The sequence below is a fragment of the Sus scrofa genome, chromosome 2 (genome assembly GCF_054392235.1).
Source record: "Sus scrofa isolate SSC_HxYL_T2T_F1_AM1 chromosome 2, Sscrofa_HxYL_maternal_Yorkshire_Landrace_v2.0, whole genome shotgun sequence".
Lineage (NCBI taxonomy): Eukaryota > Metazoa > Chordata > Mammalia > Artiodactyla > Suidae > Sus > Sus scrofa.
In genome coordinates, this window is record NC_139384.1 from 52,116,584 (window position 1) to 52,137,996 (window position 21,413).

Here is a 21,413-nt window from a genome sequence, read left to right on the forward strand (position 1 = left end):
TTAGAATAAGTGATGATTAAATGTTTCGTGATTAAATTTAAAGCCAGTTCTGTAAATTACTGATTTACACTGATAGTAGATTATTAAAGTAGTGATGCAGACTTGTAACTAAAATATCACCTTCATATTTAGGAAAAAAATTAGATAAATTTTAGGTTAAAAATACCAGAAGGAGGAGTTCCCGTCATAGCACAATGGAAATGAATCTGACTAGTATCCCTGAGGATGTAGGTTTGATCCCTGGCCTTGCTCATTTGGGGCTCTGGTGTTGTCATGAGCTCTGTTGTAGGTCAGACATGGCTTAGATCTGACATTGCTGTGGCTGTGGTGTAGACAAGTAGATGCAGCTCCAATTAGACCCTGAGCCCAGAAACTTCCATATGCCACAGGTGCGGCCCTAATCAACAACAACAAAAAGCAAAAACAAACAAAAGCTAAAGGAGTTGAAAAGCAAAAGGTGATTTTTTTTTCCTAATTGGAAAATGTAAGGTAGTTGAATAAGCTAACTTTTTTTTTTTTTTTTTTTTTTTGATCTTTTTAGGTATATGCAGCATATGGAGGTTCCCGGGCTAGGGGTCGAATTGGAGCTGTAGCTGCTGGCCTACACCACAGCCACAGCAACATCAGATCCGAGCTGCGTCTGTGACCTACATCACATTTCATGGCAATGCCGGATTCTCAACCCACTGAGCGAGGCCAGGGATCAAACCCACATCCTCATGGTTACTGGTTGGGTTCGTTAACCACTGAGCCATGACAGGAACTCCAAATAAGCTAACATTTTAATTTCTAGATTTTTCAAATAAAAGTCTTTAATTTACATATATATATATGTATATATATATATATAGTTGTTGTTTTTGTCTCGTCTTTTTGCTATTTCTTGGGCCGCTCCCGCAGCATATGGAGGTTCCCAGGCTAGGGGTCCAATCGGAGCTGTAGCCACCTGGCCTATACCAGAGCCACAGCAATACGGGATCCGAGCCACATCTGCGGCCTACACTACAGCTCATGGCAACGCTGGATCGTTAACCCACTGAGCAAGGGCAGGGACCGAACCTGCAACCTCATGGTTCCTAGTCAGATTCGTTAACCACTGCGCCACGACAGGAACTCCTGTTGTTGTTTTGCTTTTTAGGGCCACACCTGCGCCATATAGAAGTTCCCAGGCTAGGGGTTGAATTGGAGCTACAGCTGCCAGCCTAGGCCACAGCCACAGCAACACTGGATTGGAGCTGTGACTTTGACCTACACCACAGCTCACAGTGACACTGATCTTTAACCCACTGAGCGAGGCCAGGGATTGAACCAAATCCTCATGGATACTAGTTGGGTTTGTTACTGCTGAGCCACAACAGGAACTCCTTAATTTACATATATTTTACAATTAAGTTGTACATTTATAAAAGTAAACAAAATTTTTAGCTAGCCTATTTATATCATGATTATATCATTTATAGCATGTATACATAGTATATCAGTGTTTATGAGCAGTAGAATTTGAAAAACATGAGTTCAAAGTTCACTCAAGCCATTTACCAACTGTTTAACTTTTACTCAGCTCTATTTCTCTATTTACATTTTATCTGTAAAATAGGATTATAATAATGCCTACCTCTTAGGGTTGTTGGGAGAAATAAAGGAGATAATATATGGAAAGCCCTTAGTTTGGAACCTGACATGTGGTAAGCAGTCAGGAAATGTTCTTAGGAAAATTATATAAGATAAACAAGCTCCCTGTTAAATACAGTCACTTAAATGTGTGTGTGTGATGGTTTTGACTTGGCAAAATTACAGGAATTAGAGGTTCATTGCCCTCCCAGTAAGGTAAATGAGTCCTCTTCTCATTTAACTATATAATCTTAAAAAATAAAACTGTAAATCTCTACTTAAAATATAGTTGTTTAAATATATTCCACTTTAGGCTTATGTAAGTCTGTTGACATCTCACTTAAAGATATTCCTATTTTTCTTCATTTTCTCGAAGGAATAGAAACTATGTGAAGCAGTATTCTTTCTGGATTTCATAAGACGTCACTTCATCATGGGACAGCAAATTTCGGATCAGACGCAGTTGGTTCTTAACAAGTTACCAGAAAAAGTAGCAAAACATGTCACATTGGTTCGAGAAAGTGGCTCCTTAACTTATGAAGAATTTCTTGGGAGAGTAGCTGAACTTAATGATGTGTAAGGCGTGCTCTTTTTTCATTTTATTTTCCCCTCTGATGTGTGCCCCGATGTTGTGACTATCTGAGAGGTAACTGGAAGTATTGATTGGTAAGACAATATTTTCAGTAGCAGAAAATATTTATTGAATACTCTAAGCTTCTATGTGGCTACTTAAAAAAATGTCATAGGACCAAAAGAATGGAGGGAACTTCAGTTTGAACACAAACGTATAAATTGACCCTTGATTGAAAGCACTAAAGGAGGTGCATATCAGAAGTGAATATAGGAGTTCCCGTCGTGGCGCAGTGGTTAACGAATCCGACTAGGAACCATGAGGTTGCGGGTTCGGTCCCTGCCCTTGCTCAGTGGGTTAACGATCCAGCATTGCCGTGAGCTGTGGTGTAGGTTGCAGACATGGCTCGGATCCCGCGTTGCTGTGGCTCTGGCGTAGGCCGGTGGCTACAGCTCCGATTCAACCCCTGGCCTGGGAACCTCCATATGCCGTGGGAGCAGCCCAAGAAATAGCAACAACAACAACAAAAGACAAAAAAAAAAAAAAGAAGTGAAGAAGTGAATATACCAGTTAGTCACTGTAGAGAATGGCTCCTAGGACAGTTGAAGAGCACTCAGGTTTCTGTACATCAACCAGTTCATCTAGATAATAAATCTTCTACTTGTTCGCTGAATCATTATTTTGCCAGATATATATATATGGTAATAATTGATTTGTCATCACTGATAAGACATTTTGTTTATAAGTATTTTCTAATTAGCTAACATCTTTAAATCTCTACTTAACTTTTTTTGTTAGTTTTTTGTTGTTTTTGCTTTTGGCTGCACCTGTGTTAACGTGTAAGTTCCCTAGCCAGGGATCGAACCTGAGCCACAGTTGGGACCCTAGCCACAGCAATGACAATGCTCGGTCCTGAACCCACTGTGCCACCAAGGAAATCCCTCTACTTAAAATTTTGAATGGATTTCTAAATGGAATATAAACTTCTCTACCTCCTTAAAGAGCACACCTACTAGAATTTAGTTTAGCTTTCTCTTTGTGAGTTATTCTTTGTTAAAGCAATTTTTAAATTGATCTCTATAGAAATTATTAAAATACACAGGGCTCTTTTTCCCTGAATAACCCCAGATTGTCACACTTTTAAATATTCCATTTTTGTTTCTGTGTTCTTCCCTAGTGACAGGAGTGCAGATGTCACTTCTCTCTGTTAAGTCTTCCTTTAGCACCACCCATATCCACCTTTCTATGTCTACATATCTTCATTCTCCCTGGAGTTATAACTTACTGGCATAAGTGAGATCTTAAAGATTCTCTCTTTGGTCTATTCAATTTAGCTAACATTCACTGAGCACAGAGTATATGCAAGGCACTCTGCCTAAAGTGGTTAATCCAAGTATTAATGACAGATCCAGCTTTCCCTAAGCCTGAAGTTCTTCCCACTATCACAAATTACCTTTCCTTATACCCCAAAAAGGCCAAACAAAATCACCTAGCAGTCTGGGGCCACTTAGTGTATATAAATTTATATTATAGTTGTTATTAATGGTTTAGAGTAAAATACACGGGTGTACTCCCTAAGCTTTGTGATAGCTCTGTTGGGTAAGTGACGTACTTGGCTATCTAGAACACACTAGATAAAGAGAGAAATACAGCCTTTTTATGGACATGGCTGGAATATCCTGTTATAAGCCAGTCATGAAGAATAAAAGCAGTCTTAACTCTTAGTCTTAGAAGATCATTTTTTTTAGGAACACTGGATTTCACTCATTAAAAAAAAAGTATATGTAAATGCATAAAAAATGGACTAGAAGGATGCACACTGAGTCTCAGGAGAGTTGATAGAAGGCAGGGAGCAGTGAAGGAAGGTTTTATATTTAACTGTGTATAATGTGTATTGTCTGATCTTTTATAATAAAAATGTCATGGGTTTTTAAAACTCTAGCATTTTACTTTGTTCCCTTTTTTTCCTTTCTTTTTTTAAAGGATCATCCAAATGGTAACATTTGGGGCATTACTTTTGAGACCATATTCTTAAGGAATAAAATTATATTGAGAATTTAATTGTGTCATAAGGTTGTAATACTTTTTTATGTTTGTTGTTTCAACTTTTTTGAAGATTAATCAATGACATTTACCATCCTGTTAGAGTCTTACAACTTACGTACAATCCACCTAGTCTACTCTGTGAAATTTTGTTTTCTGGCCTAAAGATACTGGATAAATCGTATCCTTTGAAAGCATCCACAAGCTCAGCTCACTGCATATTACAGAGGTGATGGCAAAGAGTATCTCCCTTTTATTTATTCTTTTATTTATTTAGCACAGAATGTTTCTGACTGGATTTGCTTCTTAAAACCAACTCCCCAAGTTCAGTGGTGTCTGAGAACTGTAAAGTTAAACCTACACAAAAGAAGCCTGGCTTGGTATCTAGAAAACAGAACTGGAAACTGGCAGTACTACTTTTCACTGGCAGACTTTGTTACCTAGGGCTGGTTGCTTAATTTTCAGTGACCTCAATTTATTTAGCTGTAAGTCCCTTAGTTCTGAGTGTGATATCCCCACTGGTACTCAGAGAGAAATGTGAATAATGATAAAAGGGAGCTGCAGTACTTAATTATGTCTTTGAATTGATGTAAATTGGCATTGAAGCACAATATTGAATTATCCTAAAAAGTGTTATATTTTTATGTTAGTATCCTGTCACTTTCTAAATTTGAATTACTCTGCTAGGGGAAGACAGTAAAGTTATATAAACATCTCAAAATCATTTGCTTCACTGACAGTTTCAAATTGTCTAAAACTTTTCTTCAAAGAGGTATGTAAATGTTGTTTAAGGAAAGACTTAACCAAGAGCACGACTTTTTCCTGCTTTATGTATACCCAAGGCAATAGTCAAAATTTGGATAAATGAAACCAGCTAACTTTTTTAAGTATCTGATTCCTTGCACATGTTTCTCCTAGCTGTCTTTGTTAGAAATTTAAAGACCATTGAGATATAGATATGACAAAAAGATATTTGGAAATACCATTCCCTTATGTTGTTGACCTTGGAAATTAAATTGTATGTTTATAGTCAAACATTCTGTATACCCCAGTGTTTTAAGAATCTAATTATTACAGTCATTGTTATTTGTCTTTGTGTGTTTTCTTCACATTCCTTCTCTGTTTTAAACTTTCTCTGTTTTTAAACTTCTCTGTTTTAAACGAAACCTGGTTTCGTAGCTCCATTATTTTATATAACTTTTCGTAAAATTAACAAATGTGTTTGTCTCTTTTCAGGACTGCTAAAGTTGCTTCTGGCCAGGAAAAGCATCTTCTTTTCGAGGTACAACCTGGGTCTGATTCCTCTGCCTTTTGGAAGGTGGTTGTACGCGTAGTCTGTACCAAGGTGAGAGTGATAGAGACTTCCAACTTCGAGCTTAGACTACTGTGGTGGTTAGAACCACATTTAGTAGTGTAATATAATGTAGTGGAAATAAATGTTTATAATTTGGTTGTTATTAACATTTATTTGTACAACTACGTAGAACAGTTTTGATACTATTTTTGCCTACCAAGTTAACTGTTTGAATCTCACTAGTTGTGTAATTGCCGTATAGCAGAAATTGTTATAATCAAGAAAGATGGTAGTAAACTCTCATCCTTACCTTCTACCTCACTTTTTGGATTTCAACTGACTGTGGAATCCTAAGGTGACACCTCACTTAGTTCTAGGATGACTCTTTCAAAATTTAGTTATCTTAGGAGATCTTTTCTTTTAAAGAATACTAGGTTTTATTCATTAAATGATAATTTAAAAATCCATTAGAAAGTTTCGGTTTTTTGAAAGGTTTTTACAAGCTGACTTTTAATTATAGAATGGATTGTGAGTTTTTTGGATTTTTTTAGTAATTTTTAGATATTGAATGGATTTTTCATCATCAATGTGCTGTCTCAGTTCATCTTTAAATTTTAGGTAATTGAATATATCAACTGTGCTAAAAAAGAAATATAATAAAAGCTATCATAGAGAATAAGGAAGGCTCTTCCCCTAATAGGTAGATTAGAATAGCTGGTTCTTAACCTTTTCAAGGCCACAGAACTTTGGGTGAAAATGAAGGAATGGATTTTATTAAGCTTCCTCCTGTCCCAACCCCTACTCTAAAATCATCCATATGCATATAAACAGCAAGTTGGTCATTCGTGAATGCCCTTAATTCTACCCCTCATCAATCCATAATGAACTTCTGGATAAGGAGATTTTTCTTCTTTTGTATTATGGACTCTGAAGTTACCGAAATAAAATGCTGCATTTTCCCAGAGGATTGTTTGCTACTACTGTGCTATGAGTATGGTAGGATTTTGATCAAACTTGAAAGGTAATCAATTTAAGTAGTAAAAGAACTTTAAAAAGGATTAGAGGAGCAAAAATCTTAATTTCAGACTTGGCCAAGTACCTGAAATTGAATGGAGCCTGTTAAAGATTACAGTTGATTAAGAGAAAATATGCAGTATAGTTTAATACCATTCAGCTGAATCTGTCCACATCTAACATTTGCTTATTTTTTTTAAAAGTCCAAATATTAAAAAGCATTGTAATAGCTGCCAGAGAACCAAATTTTTTTTGCATTATTCATCACAGAGGTAGCTAATGTGATTCTAGTATGGGTAGCAGTGTAACTTTATATAGTGTATATATAATGTGTTACAAATCATAACACAGTACACGGAAATATTGACAACTTGGATCATATTTTGTTATTTATACTTCAATTCCTGGGCTCAAAAATTGTATACCAATTATACATTTTTCCATTTTCTGTTTTCTTTGTTTCTGTTAGTGGGTTTGTTAATATCTATATTTATAAATAAATATTAATTATTTTTATATTTATATTTTTATTTATATTTAATTAGAGGTTTTTATAGTGTTATAAATATGCATACTCCCAAAAGAATTTTGGGGATATGAAACTTTTGACTTTGCAAAGGAATAAGGTAAAGAAGAAATGACCAGTTGGGCTTAAAACATGCAAAATCTGGAGTTCCTGTTGTGGCTCAGTGGAAACGAATCTGACTAGCATCCTTAAAGATGCAGGTTTGATTCCTGGCTTCACTCAGTGGGTTAAGGATCTGGCCTTGCTGTGAGCAGTGGTGTAGGTCGGGGGGATCCTGCGTTGCTGTGGCTGTGGTGTAGGATGGCAGCCGTGGCTTGGATTCAACCCCTAGCCTAGGAACGCCATATGCAAGTTTACACTAGACATAGTCTTTCGGGACTATTTGAAAGTCAACTTCAGAGGACACATGGGTGAATTTATAAGAACTCTAGTGAAAAAGGTCGTTTCTGAAAAACACGCTTTTTTTTCTCCTTTTCTTGCTCTCTCCTCAGTAACTAGCCAGCTGATCTTGCCAGTTTTACCTCTACCAAGTTTCACTGGAGTTTATTTGTAAGACAAAGTTTCACACTCTAAAGAAGACTATAATTAATGCTAAGGCCCCTCTTTTCTCATCCAGATTGCCTTAGATTCTGTGGTTAATCTCCACACCTTAAGACTTTTCTCCTAATTCTAATTTACAACGCTGTGAGAATAACCTTTCTAAAGCACAGCTCTTATCAGGCAGCTTTTCTGCTTAAAATTCCTCAACAGTTCTTTGGCCTCAAAATAGTCCCAACTCTTTAACCTGGCATTTGAGGCCCTCTATAATATGGCTCCAAACTATCTTTTCTGTTTTACCACTGTCCCCTTTTGCAGTCTATTAGTCTCACCAGGTTTAACTAATTTAAGACTGTATAGCTGTTACTTTCCCATCTTGGTGCTTCTGCTCATTGAGTTCCCTCACCTGAATATCCATTCCTTTGTCATTTAAATTGCCGTCAGCTGTAAGTCACAGAAAACCCCTGTCCCACCATTTTAAACAAAAACACATTTATTTCCTCACTTGACAAGAAATCCTAATATAAAGTATCTTCTGGACTGGCTAATTCAGAGACCTAGCAGATCCTTCAGTATTGGATCAGTATTAGCTCACATCATCTTATAACTATGCTGGCAGAGGATGTGACTCCTGTGATTGGTTTAGATTAGACTAACCAGGATTGATTCCTGAATCATTTCAGGGAGTGTTAAGCACCAAAACAAAATTAGGACTCTACTGGCAATGAAAAGTAGGAATGGCATATGAAAAATCAGTTTTTGGCCCATCATTTATTTCTGAATGTCTAAACTTGATGTCTCTTTAAAAGTCCACCTCAAATACTATCTCATCTGTAAAGTCATCCCTAACAAATTCTCTTGGCTCTTCTAAACTCCATCAACACTTTGTTTATACTTCATGATTAAATCCTACATTAAGAATAGAATTATTGGAGTTCCCGTCATGGTGCAGTGGTTAATGCATCCGACTAGGAACCATGAGGTTGCGGGTTCAATCCCTGGCCTTGTTCAGCGGGTTAAGGATCCAGCATTGCTGTGAACTGTGGTGTAGGTTGCAGATGTGGCTCGGATCCCGCGTTGCTGTGGCTCTGGCGTAGGCCGGTGGCTACAGCTCCGATTCGACCCCTAGCCTGGGAACCTCCATATGCCGTAGGAAGCGGCCCTCGAAAAGGCAGAAAGACAAAAAAAAGAATAGAATTATTTATTTAGGTTCTTAGTTCACCTGGTAGATAGTAAGCTCCCAAGGGCAGGAACTCTGTCTAGGTTCATCCTTGAATATCTTACAGCCTGTAGTGCTTTGTACTTAGTAAGAATGCAGTATATGTTTTTTGTTTGTTTTGTTTTGGGGCTTTTTTTTTTTTTTTTGCTTTTTTTAGGGCCGCACCAACAGCATATGGAGGTTCTCAGGCTGGGGGTCGAATCAGAGCTCTAGATGATGGCCTGTGCCACAGCCCCAGCAACGCAGGATCTGAGCCATGTCTGCGACCTACACCACAGCTCACAGCAATGCCACATCCTTAACCCACTGAGCAAGGCCAGGGATCAAACTTGGGTCCTCATGAATGCTAGTCAGATTCATTTCCCCTAAGCCACAATAGGAACTCCAAGAATTCAGTATATATTGAGTGAACAAAAATCTGTTGAAGAAATATTCTCATTTTAAATGGAATAGGTTGAAGCTTTCCTTATTTATTATTTTTAAAGTTTAATTGAAGTATAAATCAATATTGTGTTAAATTCTGTACAGCAGAGTGATTCGGTTATACATAAATATTCTTTTTCATTTTCTTTTTCATTATGGTTTATCACAGGATATTGAATATGGTTCCCTATGCTATAGAGTAGGACCTTGTTGTTTATCTGTCTTATATATGATAGCTTGCCTCTGCTAATCCCAAACTCCCAGTCATTTCCTTCTCCACCTCTCTTCCCCCTTGGCTGTTCTCTATCCATGGGTCTGTTTTTGTTTCAAAGATATGTCAAATTGTGTCATATTTTAGATTCCACCTATAAAGTGATATGTGGTACTTAATCTTTCTCTTTCTGACTTACTTTGCTTAGTATGAGAATCTCTGTGGACATCCATGTTGCTGCAAATAGCATTATTTAATTCTTTTTTATGACTCATATTCCATTGTATATATCTACCAGATCTTCTTTATCCATTCATCCATCCATGGACATGTGGGTTGTTTCCATGTCTTGGCTATTGTAAATAGTGTTGCTAAGGAAGTTCCCATTGTGGCTCAGCAGTAACGAATCCAACTAGGATCCATGAGGACATGGGTTCAATCCTTGGCCTCGCTTCGTGGGTTAAGGTTCCAGTGTTGCCGTGAGCTGTGGTGTAAGTTGTAGATGCAGCTTGAATGTGGTGTTTCTCTGGCTGTGGCATAAGCCAGCAGCTGTAGTTCTGATTTGACCCCTAGCCTGAGAACTTCCATATGTCATTAAGTATGGCCCTAAAAAAGAAGTGTTGCTATGAACACAGAGGTGCATGTATCTTTTTGAATTAGAGTTTTCTCCAGAAATATGCCTAGGAGTGGGATTGCTGGAATATATGGCAAGTTCTATTTTTAGTTTTTGAGGAACTTCCATACTGTTTTCCATGGTGGCTGCACCAATTTACTCTCTCATCAACCATGTAAGAGGGTGTCTTTTCTCCACATCCTCTCTAGCATTTATTATTATTTTTTTTATTTATATATATTTTTTTCTACTATACAGCATGGTGACCCAATTACACATGCATGTATACATTCTTTTTTCTCACATTACGTGTTCCATCATAAGTGACTAGACAGAGTTCCCAGTGCCACACAGCAGGATCCCATTGCTAATCCATCCCAAAGGCAACATTCTGCATCTATTTACACCAAGCTCCCAGTCCCTCCCACGCCCTTCCTTCCCCTTTGACAACCACAACTCTGTTTTCCAAGTCCATGACTTTCTTTCCTAATGAAAGGTTCCTTTGTGTCGTATATTAGATCCCAGATATAAGTGATATTATATGGTATTTGTCTTTCTCTTTCTGACTTACTTCACTCAGGATGAGAGTCTCTAGTTCCATCCATGTTGCTGCAAATGGCATTATTTTGTTCTTTTTTACGGCTGAGTAGTATTCCATTGTGTATATATACCACATCTTCCTAATCCAATCATCTATCAGTGGACATTTGTATTGATTCCATGTCTTGGCTATTGTGAATAGTGCTGCAATGAACATGAGAGTTCATGTGTCTTTCTTAAGTAGAGTTTTGTCTGGGTATATGCCCAAGAGTGGGATTGCTGGGTCATATGGTAGTTCTATGTATACATTTCTAAGATACCTCCACACTGTTCTCCATAGTGGTTGTATCAGCTTACATTCCCACCAGCAGTGCAGGAGGGTTCCCTTTTCTCCATACCCCCTCCAGCATTTCTTATTTGTGGACTTATTAATGATGGCCATTCTGACTGGTGTGAGGTGGTACCTCATGGTAGTTTTGATTGGCATTTCTCTAATAATCAGGGATGTTGAGCATTGTTTCACCTGCTTGTTGGCCATCTGTATCTCTTCCTTGGAGAAATGTCTGTTCAGGTCCTTTGCCCATTTTTCCGTTGGGTTGTTGGCTTTTTTGCTGTTGAGTTGTGTAAGTTGCTTGTATATTCTAGAGATTAAGCCCTTGTCAGTTTCATTGCCTGAAACTATTTTCTCCCATTCTGTAAGTTGTCTTTTTGTTTTCTTTTTGGTTTCCTTTGCTGTGCAAAAGCTTTTCAGTTTGATTAGGTCCCAATGGTTTATTTTTGCTTTTATATCTGTTGCTTTGGGAGACTGACCTGAGAAAATATTTGTAAGGTTGATGTCAGAGAATGTTTTGCTTATGTTCTCTTCCAGGAGATTGATGGTGTCTTGCCTTATATTTAAATCTTTCAGCCATTTTGAGTTTATTTTCGTGCCTGGTGTGAAGGTGTGCTCTCGTTTCATTGATTTGCATGCAGCTGTCCAGATTTCCCAGTAATTCTTGCTGAATAGACTTTCTTTTTCCCATTTTATGTTCTTGCCTTCTTTGTCAAAGATTAATTGTCCATAGGTGTCTGGGTTTATTTCTGGGTTCTCTGTTATGTTCCATGGCTCTGTTTGTCTGTTTTGGTACCAGTACCACACTGTCTTGATGACTGTGGCTTTGTAATATTGCCTGAAGTCTGGGAGAGAGAGGCCTCCTGCTCGGTTTTTGTTCTTCAGAATTGCTTAGGCAATTCTGAGTCTTTTGTGGTTCCATATAAATTTTTGGATTGTTTGCTGTAGTTCTGTGAAAAATGTCATGGGTAATTTGATAGGGATTGCATTGAATCTGTAGATTGCTTTGGGTAGTATGGCCATTTTTACACTATTAATTTTTCTAACCCAGGAGCATGGAATATATTTCCATTTCTTTACATCTTCTTTAATTTCCTTGATTAATGTTTTATAGTTCTTGGCATATAACTCCTTTACCTCCTTGGTCTGGTGTATTCCCAGGTATTTGATTTTGGGGGGTGCAATTTTAAAAGGTATTGTATTTCTGTATTCCTTTTCTAAAGTTTCGTTGTTAGTATACAGAAATGTGACTGATTTCTGAATGTTAATCTTATATCCCACTACTTTGTTGAATTTGTTGATCAGTTCAAGTAGTTTTTGGTTGAGTCCTTAGAGTTTTCTACATATAGTATCATGTCATCTATATAGAGTGACAGTTTTACCTCTTCTTTTCCTATTTGGATGCCTTTAATTTCTTTTGTTTGTCTGATTGCTGTGGCTAGAACTTCCAAAACTGTGGTGAATAGTAGTGGTGAGAGTGGGCATCCTTGTCTTGCTCCAGATTTTAGTGGGAAGGCTTTCAGCTTTTCTCCATTGAGTATTTGCTGTGGGTTTGTCATAAATAGCTTTGATTATGTTAAGGAATATTCCCTCTATACCCACTTTGGTAAGAGTTTTTATCATGAAGCAATGTTGGACTTTGTCAAATACTTTTCCACATCTGTTGAGATGATCATGTGGTTTTTGACTTTTCTTTTGTTAATGTGTATGACGTTGATTGATTTACATATGTTGAACCATCCTTACGAACCTGGGATGAATCCCACCTGGTCGTGGTGTATGATCTTTTTGATATGTTGTTGGATTCGGTTGGCTAAAATTTTGTTGAGAATTCTTGCATCTAAATTCATCAAAGATATTAGCTGATGGTTTTCTTTTTTTGGTGGTATCTTTGTCTGGTTTTGGAATTAGGGTGATGGTGGCATCATAGACTGTCTTTGGGAGTGTTCTTTCTTCTTCAACCTTTTGAAAAAGTTTAAGGAGGATGGGTAGAAGTTCCTCTTTGTATGCTTAGTAGAATTCTCCTGTGAAGCATCTGGTCCTGGACTTTTATGTGTAGGGAGTGTTTTTATGACATATTCAATTTCATTTCTAGTGATCAGTCTGTTCAGTTGATCAATTTCTTCTTGATTCAGTTTTGGCAGGCTGTAGGTCTCTAGAAAGATGTCCATTTCTTCTAGGTTGTCGAATTTGTTGGCATATAATTGTTGATAGTATTCTCTTATGGATTTTTGTATTTCTGTGGTCTCCATTGTGTCTTCTCCTTTTTCATTTCTTATTTTGTTTATTTGGTTTTTTTCTCTTCTTGGTGAGTCTAGCCAGAGGTTTGTCTATTTTGTTTACCTTTTCAAAAAACCAGCTCTTGGTTTGATTGATTTTGTCTGTTGTTTTTTGAATCTCTACTTTATTGATTTGCTCTCAGATCTTTATGATTTCCTTCCTTCTCTTGACTTTAGATTTTGCTTGTTCTTCTTCTAATTCATTTAGGTGGTGGGTTGTCGATTTGAGATTTTTCTTCTTTTTTGAGGAAGGCCTGTATTGCTGTGAACTTCCCTCTGAACACTGCTTTTGCAGCATCCCATAGAGTTTGAGTGGTTGTGTCTTCAGTCATTTGTCTCGAGGTATTTTTTAATTTCCTTCTTGATTTCCTCATTGACCCATTGGTTTTTTAGCAGCATGATGGACTTCCCGTGTGGCTCACAGCATTTATTATTTGTAGACTTTTTATTGGTGGCCATTTTGATTGGTGTGAGATGTTACCTCATTGTAGTTTTGATTTCCTTTTATTAATACTTAGCAGTGATGAGCATCTTTTCATGTGCTTACTGGCTGTGTGTCTTCTTTGGAGAAATGTCTATTTAGGTCTTCTGCACCTCCCTTTATTTAATTGGGTTGTTTGATCTTTTTGTTATTGCATTGTATGAGCTGTTTGTATATTTTGGAAATTAATCCCTTCTTGGTTGCATCATTTGCAGATATTTTTTCCCAATTTGTAGGTTGTCTTTTCATTTTGTGTGTGGTTTCCTTTGCTGTTCTAAAGCTTATGAGTTTGATTAGGTGCCATTTGTTGCTTTCCTTGTTTATTGATACAGTATAGTACCTAAATTACATTCTCTGTCTTTATTTTATTAAGTATTCCACTTACATGAGAGGGGCTGGTATGAATTTTAGAAAGATGTAGGAATATAAATGTAGCAGATTTCTGATCCTGTAGTTTTCTCTTGCTCCATTTTTCAAACACAGAATTAATGTTTAATTTTATTATTAGTCAAAAAAATTGTTTTGCCTCAGTATCTCTAATCATTACATCTGTATGGTAATTAAACATTATCCTGAAAATAAGATTCTAAGTTAGAAAAACAAAAGTATTGAAGACCTAGGCAATCAGATCTTTCATTTGTGTAATTTTTCTCGATTTTAGGTCTACTCCAAAGAAATGTTTTACGTGCATTTCTTAGTTTCTTTTTGAAAGAATCTGTGAGAAATCAGTGTTTACATTAGAAAAAAAAGAACTGAAGTCCATTGTAAAGAAAAAAAATGATAGCAGACTGAAATTTCATACTTCTTAATCTTAAGCAACTAAAAAACAATTTTCAATAAGACCTTATCTTGGCTATCTGCTGTGATGGTTATATTCAAACACTATTTAAAAAAAAAACCCTAAACAATGTTTAAATGGGATGTTTTGTGGGAATGATAGTAGAAAAATTAATGGGTTAATTAAAATTATGGACAAAGTTGGCTGTTAAGGAACTTCATGAATTATATTTTTATCCATCTTGTTACTTAGACCAGAATCTTGGAGTCATCCTTCTCTTTTTCTCTTATACCCCACAATCAGTGCATAAGTGAATCCTGTCAGTTTTTTCTTCAAAATATACTTAGAATGTGACCATCTCTAACCAAAATCATTGCTATCACCTTATTCCTACCGACCGTCATCTCTCACCGGGATTATTCCAGTAGCCTCCTAACTGTTCTCTTTCTTTCTGCCCTTGTCCCCATTCTGTCTCTAGTATTAGCACAACCACCAATCTGTTCCACTCATAATCTGAAATGAAATCATCTTTTTTTTTTCTTTTTGCCTTTTTAAGGCCACACCCATGGCGTATGGAGGTTCCCTGGCTAGGGGTTGAATTGGAGCCACTGGCTTACGCCACAGCCACAGCAATGCCAGATCCGAGCCACCTCTGCAACCAGCACCACAGTTCATGGCAATGCCAGATCCTTAACCCACTGAGCGTGGCCAGGAATCAAACCCACATCCTCATGGATCCTAGTTGTGTTCGTTAACTACTGAGCCAGAAAGGGAACTCCTGGAATCATATCTTAATACTCTTTGACTCCAAACCCTCCAGTGATTTGCCATCCACTTGGAATAAAAGCCAAAGCCCTTTACTAAGATCAGCAAAGTCCTATGTGTTCTCTCCCTACCTCACTCCCTAACCTTATCTTCCGTCTCTCATCCTGTTGCAGCCACCCTGGGCTCCTTGCTGGACTCTGCTCCTTGACAGGTTCACTTCTGCCTTGCACTTCCTATCTCTCAGGCTGGAATACTCCTTCTCCCAGATATCCATATGACTCATTCTTGCACCTCCCTAGTTCCTAAATGTCACCTCCTCTGTGAGGCCTTCCTTGTAGCCTTTCTTCTCCTCATTTTAATATTCTCCATAGCACTTATTTCCATTTCATCTAACCTGAGTTTCATTTGTCTGTCACTCCTGCCTATAGTGTAACCACCATGAGGGCAGGAGTTTTTGTCTGCTTTTTACACACCATGTCACCAGTGCCTAGAGCAGAGCACATAGTACCTAGAACATCCACATGATGGGTACTATATTTGTTGGGTGAATCCTGCAATTATAATAATTACAGTTTGTGTTGAATAGAACAAAAAAGAAGCAGACTTACAGATACAGAGAACCAGCTAGTGGTTACCAGGGAGGAGATGGAGCGGGGAGGGGGGAATATAAGGGTAGGGAATTAAGAGGTACAAACTATTAGGTATAAAATAAGCTACAAGGATATATTGTAGAACATAGGAAATAGAGCTAATATTTTGTAATAACTGTAAATAGAGTATAACCATTAAAAATTAGGAATTACTGTATCGTACGCATGTAACTTATATAATTGTATACTGACTGAACTTAAGTTAAAAAATTGCAGCTTGATAAACTTTTGCTATTTTCCCGAATTTCTTCTGAAGGAAGACTGGCCCAGTTTGCTCAGCTCTGAAAGTCTTCTTTTGTAAGGCTATGTATATCCCTATCACCTTTAATTCTATTTATATGTTCCTTATCCTATATATAGTCTTTTATTACAAAGGATCTTACATATTTGCATATCTCGTGGATCTTTTCACATTTAATCAATTTTTTGATGATTAGAGATGGTTCTACCGTTTTCACAATAAAGAATCTTGATTCCTACTTGATTCTCAGTTTTTTCTCTTACTGCCTTCTCAAATAATAAACAATTAGTAGGGAGTTCCCTTTGTGGCACAGCGGAAATGAACTTGATTAGCATCCATGAGGATGCGGATTCCATCCCTGGCCTCACTCAGTGGGTCAGGGATCTTGTGTTGCTGTGGTTGTGGCGTAGGCCAGCAGCAACAGCAGCTCTGATTACCCCTAACCTGGGAACTTCCATGTGCTGCAGGTGCAGCCATTAAAAAAAAAGAAAAAGCAGAAAATAAACAAGTAACAAATGTTATTCACAACTGTTATTTTATCACAAATATTGAAATGTTGCTACAATTGTGTGTTTTAAATATGTAACCTATTTCACTTTCTCACATCCCAATTCCATCAGCACATTTAAAAACCTACTTCATTTGCAGTTTTAAGCCCCTCTCCGTATCTCTCCCTCCATTCTTGATTTCTTTCTGAGTATTTTATGTTGTTTGTTCCATTTATTTTCCTGTGTACTTAATAGATTTCATTGCTTACTTCCGTTCCCACAGTCTTCCCTATCATCTCCTGTGCTGAAAGGAAGTCTTTCACATCTCTAGTCTGTTTCTGATTACTTCAAGTTCTTCATCCAAGAATATTGTACCATCAGCTTTCCTAGCTTTGGTCATTTTAAAAGAGAATATATGCCCTACTGCTTGACTTCCCAAGATGTATGAAGGCAATATTATCTATTATATAGAACTTAAGATACTCAGGAGCTCAATGGAAGTGAATCTGACTAGCATCTCTGAGGACACAGGTTTGATCCCTGGCCTTGATCAGTGGGTTAAGGATCTGATGTTGGTGTGAGCTGTGGTGTAGGTCATAGACTCGGCTCTGATCCTGCGTGGCTATGGCCATGGTGTAGGCTGGTAGCTGTAGCTCCAATTTTACCCCTAGCCTGGGAACCTCCATATGCCAAGAGTGTGGCCCTAAAAAGACAAAATATATATAAATATATATACATATATATTCAAGAAAGCAGTCTGGTGTTTCAGTTATGGTAGAATGGCATGTGGTCATTGGACTCAAATCTTTTTTTTTTTTTTTTTTTTTTTTTTTTTTGCTTAAAAGGCCCACACTCACAGCATATGGACGTTCCCAACTAGGGGCTGAATCAGAGCTACAGCTGCTGGCCTACACCACAGCCACAACAACTCAGGATCCTTAACCCATTAAGGGAGGACAAGGATCAAACCCACATCCCCATGGATCCTAGTCAGGATCGTTAACTGCTGAGTCATGAAGGGTACTCCCTCAAATAAATCTTTAATTAAGAAATTCTTTAAGTAAATGAAAATGAAAAGAATTGTCAATACTGATCTCTAAAATTCATTTCTTAAGTTTGGGCAAGTTGCCTGACCTCAACACCTTCTAAACAGGATGATGCCACATCAACCCTACAGGTTACTTTGAGTATCACATGAGATAATTTTGTGTATTTGAACCCCACAAATGTAGGGGACATGATATTGTTCATTTGCTCAGACTCTTGCTCTGTTGTTAGGTAATTTGCAGACTTGAAAACTTCTATTTCCTAGGAGGTTTGACTAAATATTTGCTTCCCTTTTGGGGAAAAATCAATCAGAAAAATTACCTTTTTTTTTTTTTTTTTTTCATTTACTTTGTGTTTAGATTAACAAAAGCAGTGGCATTGTGGAAGCATCACGGATCATGAATTTGTACCAGTTTATTCAGCTTTATAAAGACATCACAAGTCAAGCAGCAGGAGTATTGGCGCAGAGCTCCACCACCTCTGAAGACCCTGACGAAAACTCATCATCTCTAACATCTTGTCAGGCTAGTTTTTGGATGGGAAGGTATACAGTGCATAAAGACCATGTTTCTCTTATTTTCCAACTTGCAAACTACTGAAGTCACATTAATATTTTTGCTGGTGTTCTCCATGAGGTCTTAAATCACATTGCTTTTTGTCTTAGTTGATACTATATCACAGTTAAGCTTTTGCATTATTCCGCGCTTCAGGACAGTGATATAGCGCCAAATTAAATAATACTTAAAGGGACTCACAGCAGGTAATGTTTTTTGTCAACCAAGTTTCCATGAATCCTCTCTGCTCTCCCTGCTCACATTTAATGACAAAGGATATAGTTAATACCCCTCTTAAAATAGGTGTTGAGGATCTTAGAAAACCAAAGGGGATTGAGGGAATTAGGTCCAAGAATCTGGCAAAACCATCCCAGTTTGTCATAAAGGTATCTGATAGGAGCATGAACATTGTAAATATCGGCTCCAGGACCTGGCAGTCATTCAGGAATGAACAAGTAGTTGGTTCACATGTTGCTTGTACCGAGTTATCAGAAGGAAATGAAGTCAGCCAGCATTTTCTGTGATGGTGCTTGTTTACTCAGGCCTAATATATTATTGCTGTATCTAAACTTTCTTTTCCTTCTCTATAATGCTTTTGGCATGTGAAAGCTCCCACCTGTTGCCATTTGACAACTATGACCATAATTGAAATTTGTAAATGCCTCATTGGAAAAAGGCTTACGTGGGTCCAGAGATGTTGACATCCTGCCGGGGGGGACAGCACAAATCTGTATTGACAGTGGAATTTCTTTTTTTTTTTTTTTTTTTTTTGCTTTTTAGGGCCTCACCCACGGCATATGGAGATTTCCAGGCTAGGGGTCCAATTGGAGCTACAGCTGCCGGCCTACACCACAGCAACAGCAATGCAGAATCCGAGGTGCGTCTGTGACCCACACCACAGCTCATGGCAATGACAGATCCCCAACTCACTGGGTAAGGCCAGGGATTGAACCTGCAACCTCATGGTTCCTAGTCAGATTCATTTCTGCCGCACCACAATGGAAACTCCTTGGCAGCGTCTTTTAGTTAAGAATATGCTTAACAGGAACTTCTTTTTTCTTGCTCTTTTTACAGGTGCATTTTCTAATCCATTCTTAACCAACTAGTTTCCCAGTACTATGTTACAATAAAACTGTATCTTTTCATTTCCTATTTATCTTTAATAGGGTTTTTGGTTTTCTAGGTTTGAGCTGTCAGGTGTTACTGATAAAATGCCAAATGAGTGTTAAGAGTATTTTAGCAGCATTTAAGCATATTTTTACTATATTTTGTAAAGTTAATCTTTCAACGACAGACATCTGATTTTCTCTTTTTCTTCCTCTCCTTCAGAATGGTGATTTTTTTTTAAAGCATTGTGAAAGTCAAGAATAATATTCACTAAGCTCTATGGTAGCAAATGAAATTAATGTAACACTTTTTTTCTTGTTGCCGTCATTTTAATGAAGGAGGTAAGGTTGTTACCTTTTCATGTGCGCTTGAGGCTGGGAAACTCAATGCCTGGTTGGTAGGTTAGTGCTGCTTCTTGCCTTTGTATGTTTTTTGGTCTTTTGTTATACCCTGATATACTTAGTTCATAGAAAAATAGCCTTTTCGGGTTGAGAGGAATCTTAAGAGGTATTTTATTTGGTTCAGCCTTATATCTGATGCATATTTCTATTAGTGGTTTACATTTATGAAGTCCTTACAGGGTATTAGGCTTTGTGATGAGTGATTTACAGGCATAAGCTCATTAAATCTTCTTCGCAACAACCCCATAGGAATACAATTGGCTTATTACAGATACAGAAACTAAGATTTAGAAAAAAAGCGACATGGCTAGATATTGGCCTAGGTGAGATTCCCAGTCAGCCCTGTCTGGCAGTACAGCCATCCTCCTAGCCTCTGCTTTAGTACTCTCTGGTACACAAACGTCCTGTGCTGCAGTGCTGCTTAAACCTGGATATTCTTGGTTTTGAGAAGGAAGGGGTTTGAGAGTCTATCAAGCTTCCAGGTGTTGTCACTACTGCTTATCCACAGATAGCACTCTGAGTAGTGAGACTCTACTTACCACACTTAGCCAGGTGGTAGACCAGCTTGTACTTGAACACCTGCAGTTGTATGGGACTCACTGCCTCAGAAAGCCTTATAAGACACAAATGGCTTTAATTACTATGCAGTTTTCCCTTTTGCATGATATCCCACAAGCCAAAATCTGGCTCTCCTGAGCCAGCACAGCTTTGAGAACCAAATTGCTTGTGTTCAAATCCTGGCTCTATTCCTAGCTGTGTCACTTTGAGCAAGTTATTAAACTCTTTCCTCAGTTTCCTCATCTTTTAAAAGAGGATGATAGGAGTTCCCATTGTGGCTCAGTGGGAACCCAGCTAGTGCCCATGAGGTTGTAGGTTCAATCCCTGACCTCAGTCAGTGAATTAGGGATCTCGTGTTGCCACAGGCTGTGGTGTAGGTCATAGACGTGGCTCGGATATGGCGTGGCTGTGGCTGTGGTGTAGGCCTGTGGCTGCAGCTCCTATTTGACCCCTAGCTTGGGAACTTCTATATGACGCAGGTGCAGCCCTAAAAGGACAAAAAGAATAAATACATAAAAGAGGATGATAATAAGAAATACTTGAGAGAGTTAAGTGAGTTAATATATGTAAAATGCTTAAAACAGTGCATGGCCCATTAAGAAATGTCTGTAGGAGTTAACATTATTATTAAATTAATACTTATTTCTACTTAATTCAGTGACAGTGACTTCTGGAATTTCCCCAAATTATGTTTTCTCTTTCAGCCCTTCAAAGACTTAAAAACAGTAATCGCTGAGCCTCTGTTCTGCTGGATAAGCTTCCCAGTTCCTCCAGCCTTTGTTTATATGGGTCTTTTCTACATCCTGGAGGCTTTTCCTAAATCTTTTATCTGTCAGTTTATCTTTCAGGGTAGGGAGCAGAGAACTGAATTCTCCACTCGATAAATAATCTGACAGGGACAAACAGAGCAAAACTTTCTCCTTCCTTCTTCTGGTCACTGTACTCTAGGAAGGTAGTGAAAAAAATCAAATGAACATAGTACAGGTTCCACTGGCTGCATCAGTGTCTCCTGTTCTTTCTTTCACCTCAATCTAGAATGCTTTTCTTCACAACTTTCTACCCCTCACTTTAAAGTCTAACCTTCAGAACTCTGTCACTCTGTAAATTCAGTTATATTCTCTGCTACTGACA

At 37.8% G+C, this 21,413-nt stretch overlaps 1 protein-coding gene across 2 annotated transcripts in view; it reads left to right on the top strand.

Moving 5' to 3' along the window:
* Positions 1 to 21,413, top strand: part of RNF141 (ring finger protein 141) — a 43,232-nt gene that overhangs the window by 11,595 nt on the left and 10,224 nt on the right. For both annotated transcript variants that reach the window (XM_005661125.4, NM_001252196.1), the window contains 3 exon segments: positions 1,988 to 2,187; positions 5,462 to 5,570; positions 18,022 to 18,206. In XM_005661125.4, coding sequence (XP_005661182.1) covers positions 2,045 to 2,187; positions 5,462 to 5,570; positions 18,022 to 18,206 — 437 coding nt within the window. In that variant the 5' untranslated portion in view covers positions 1,988 to 2,044.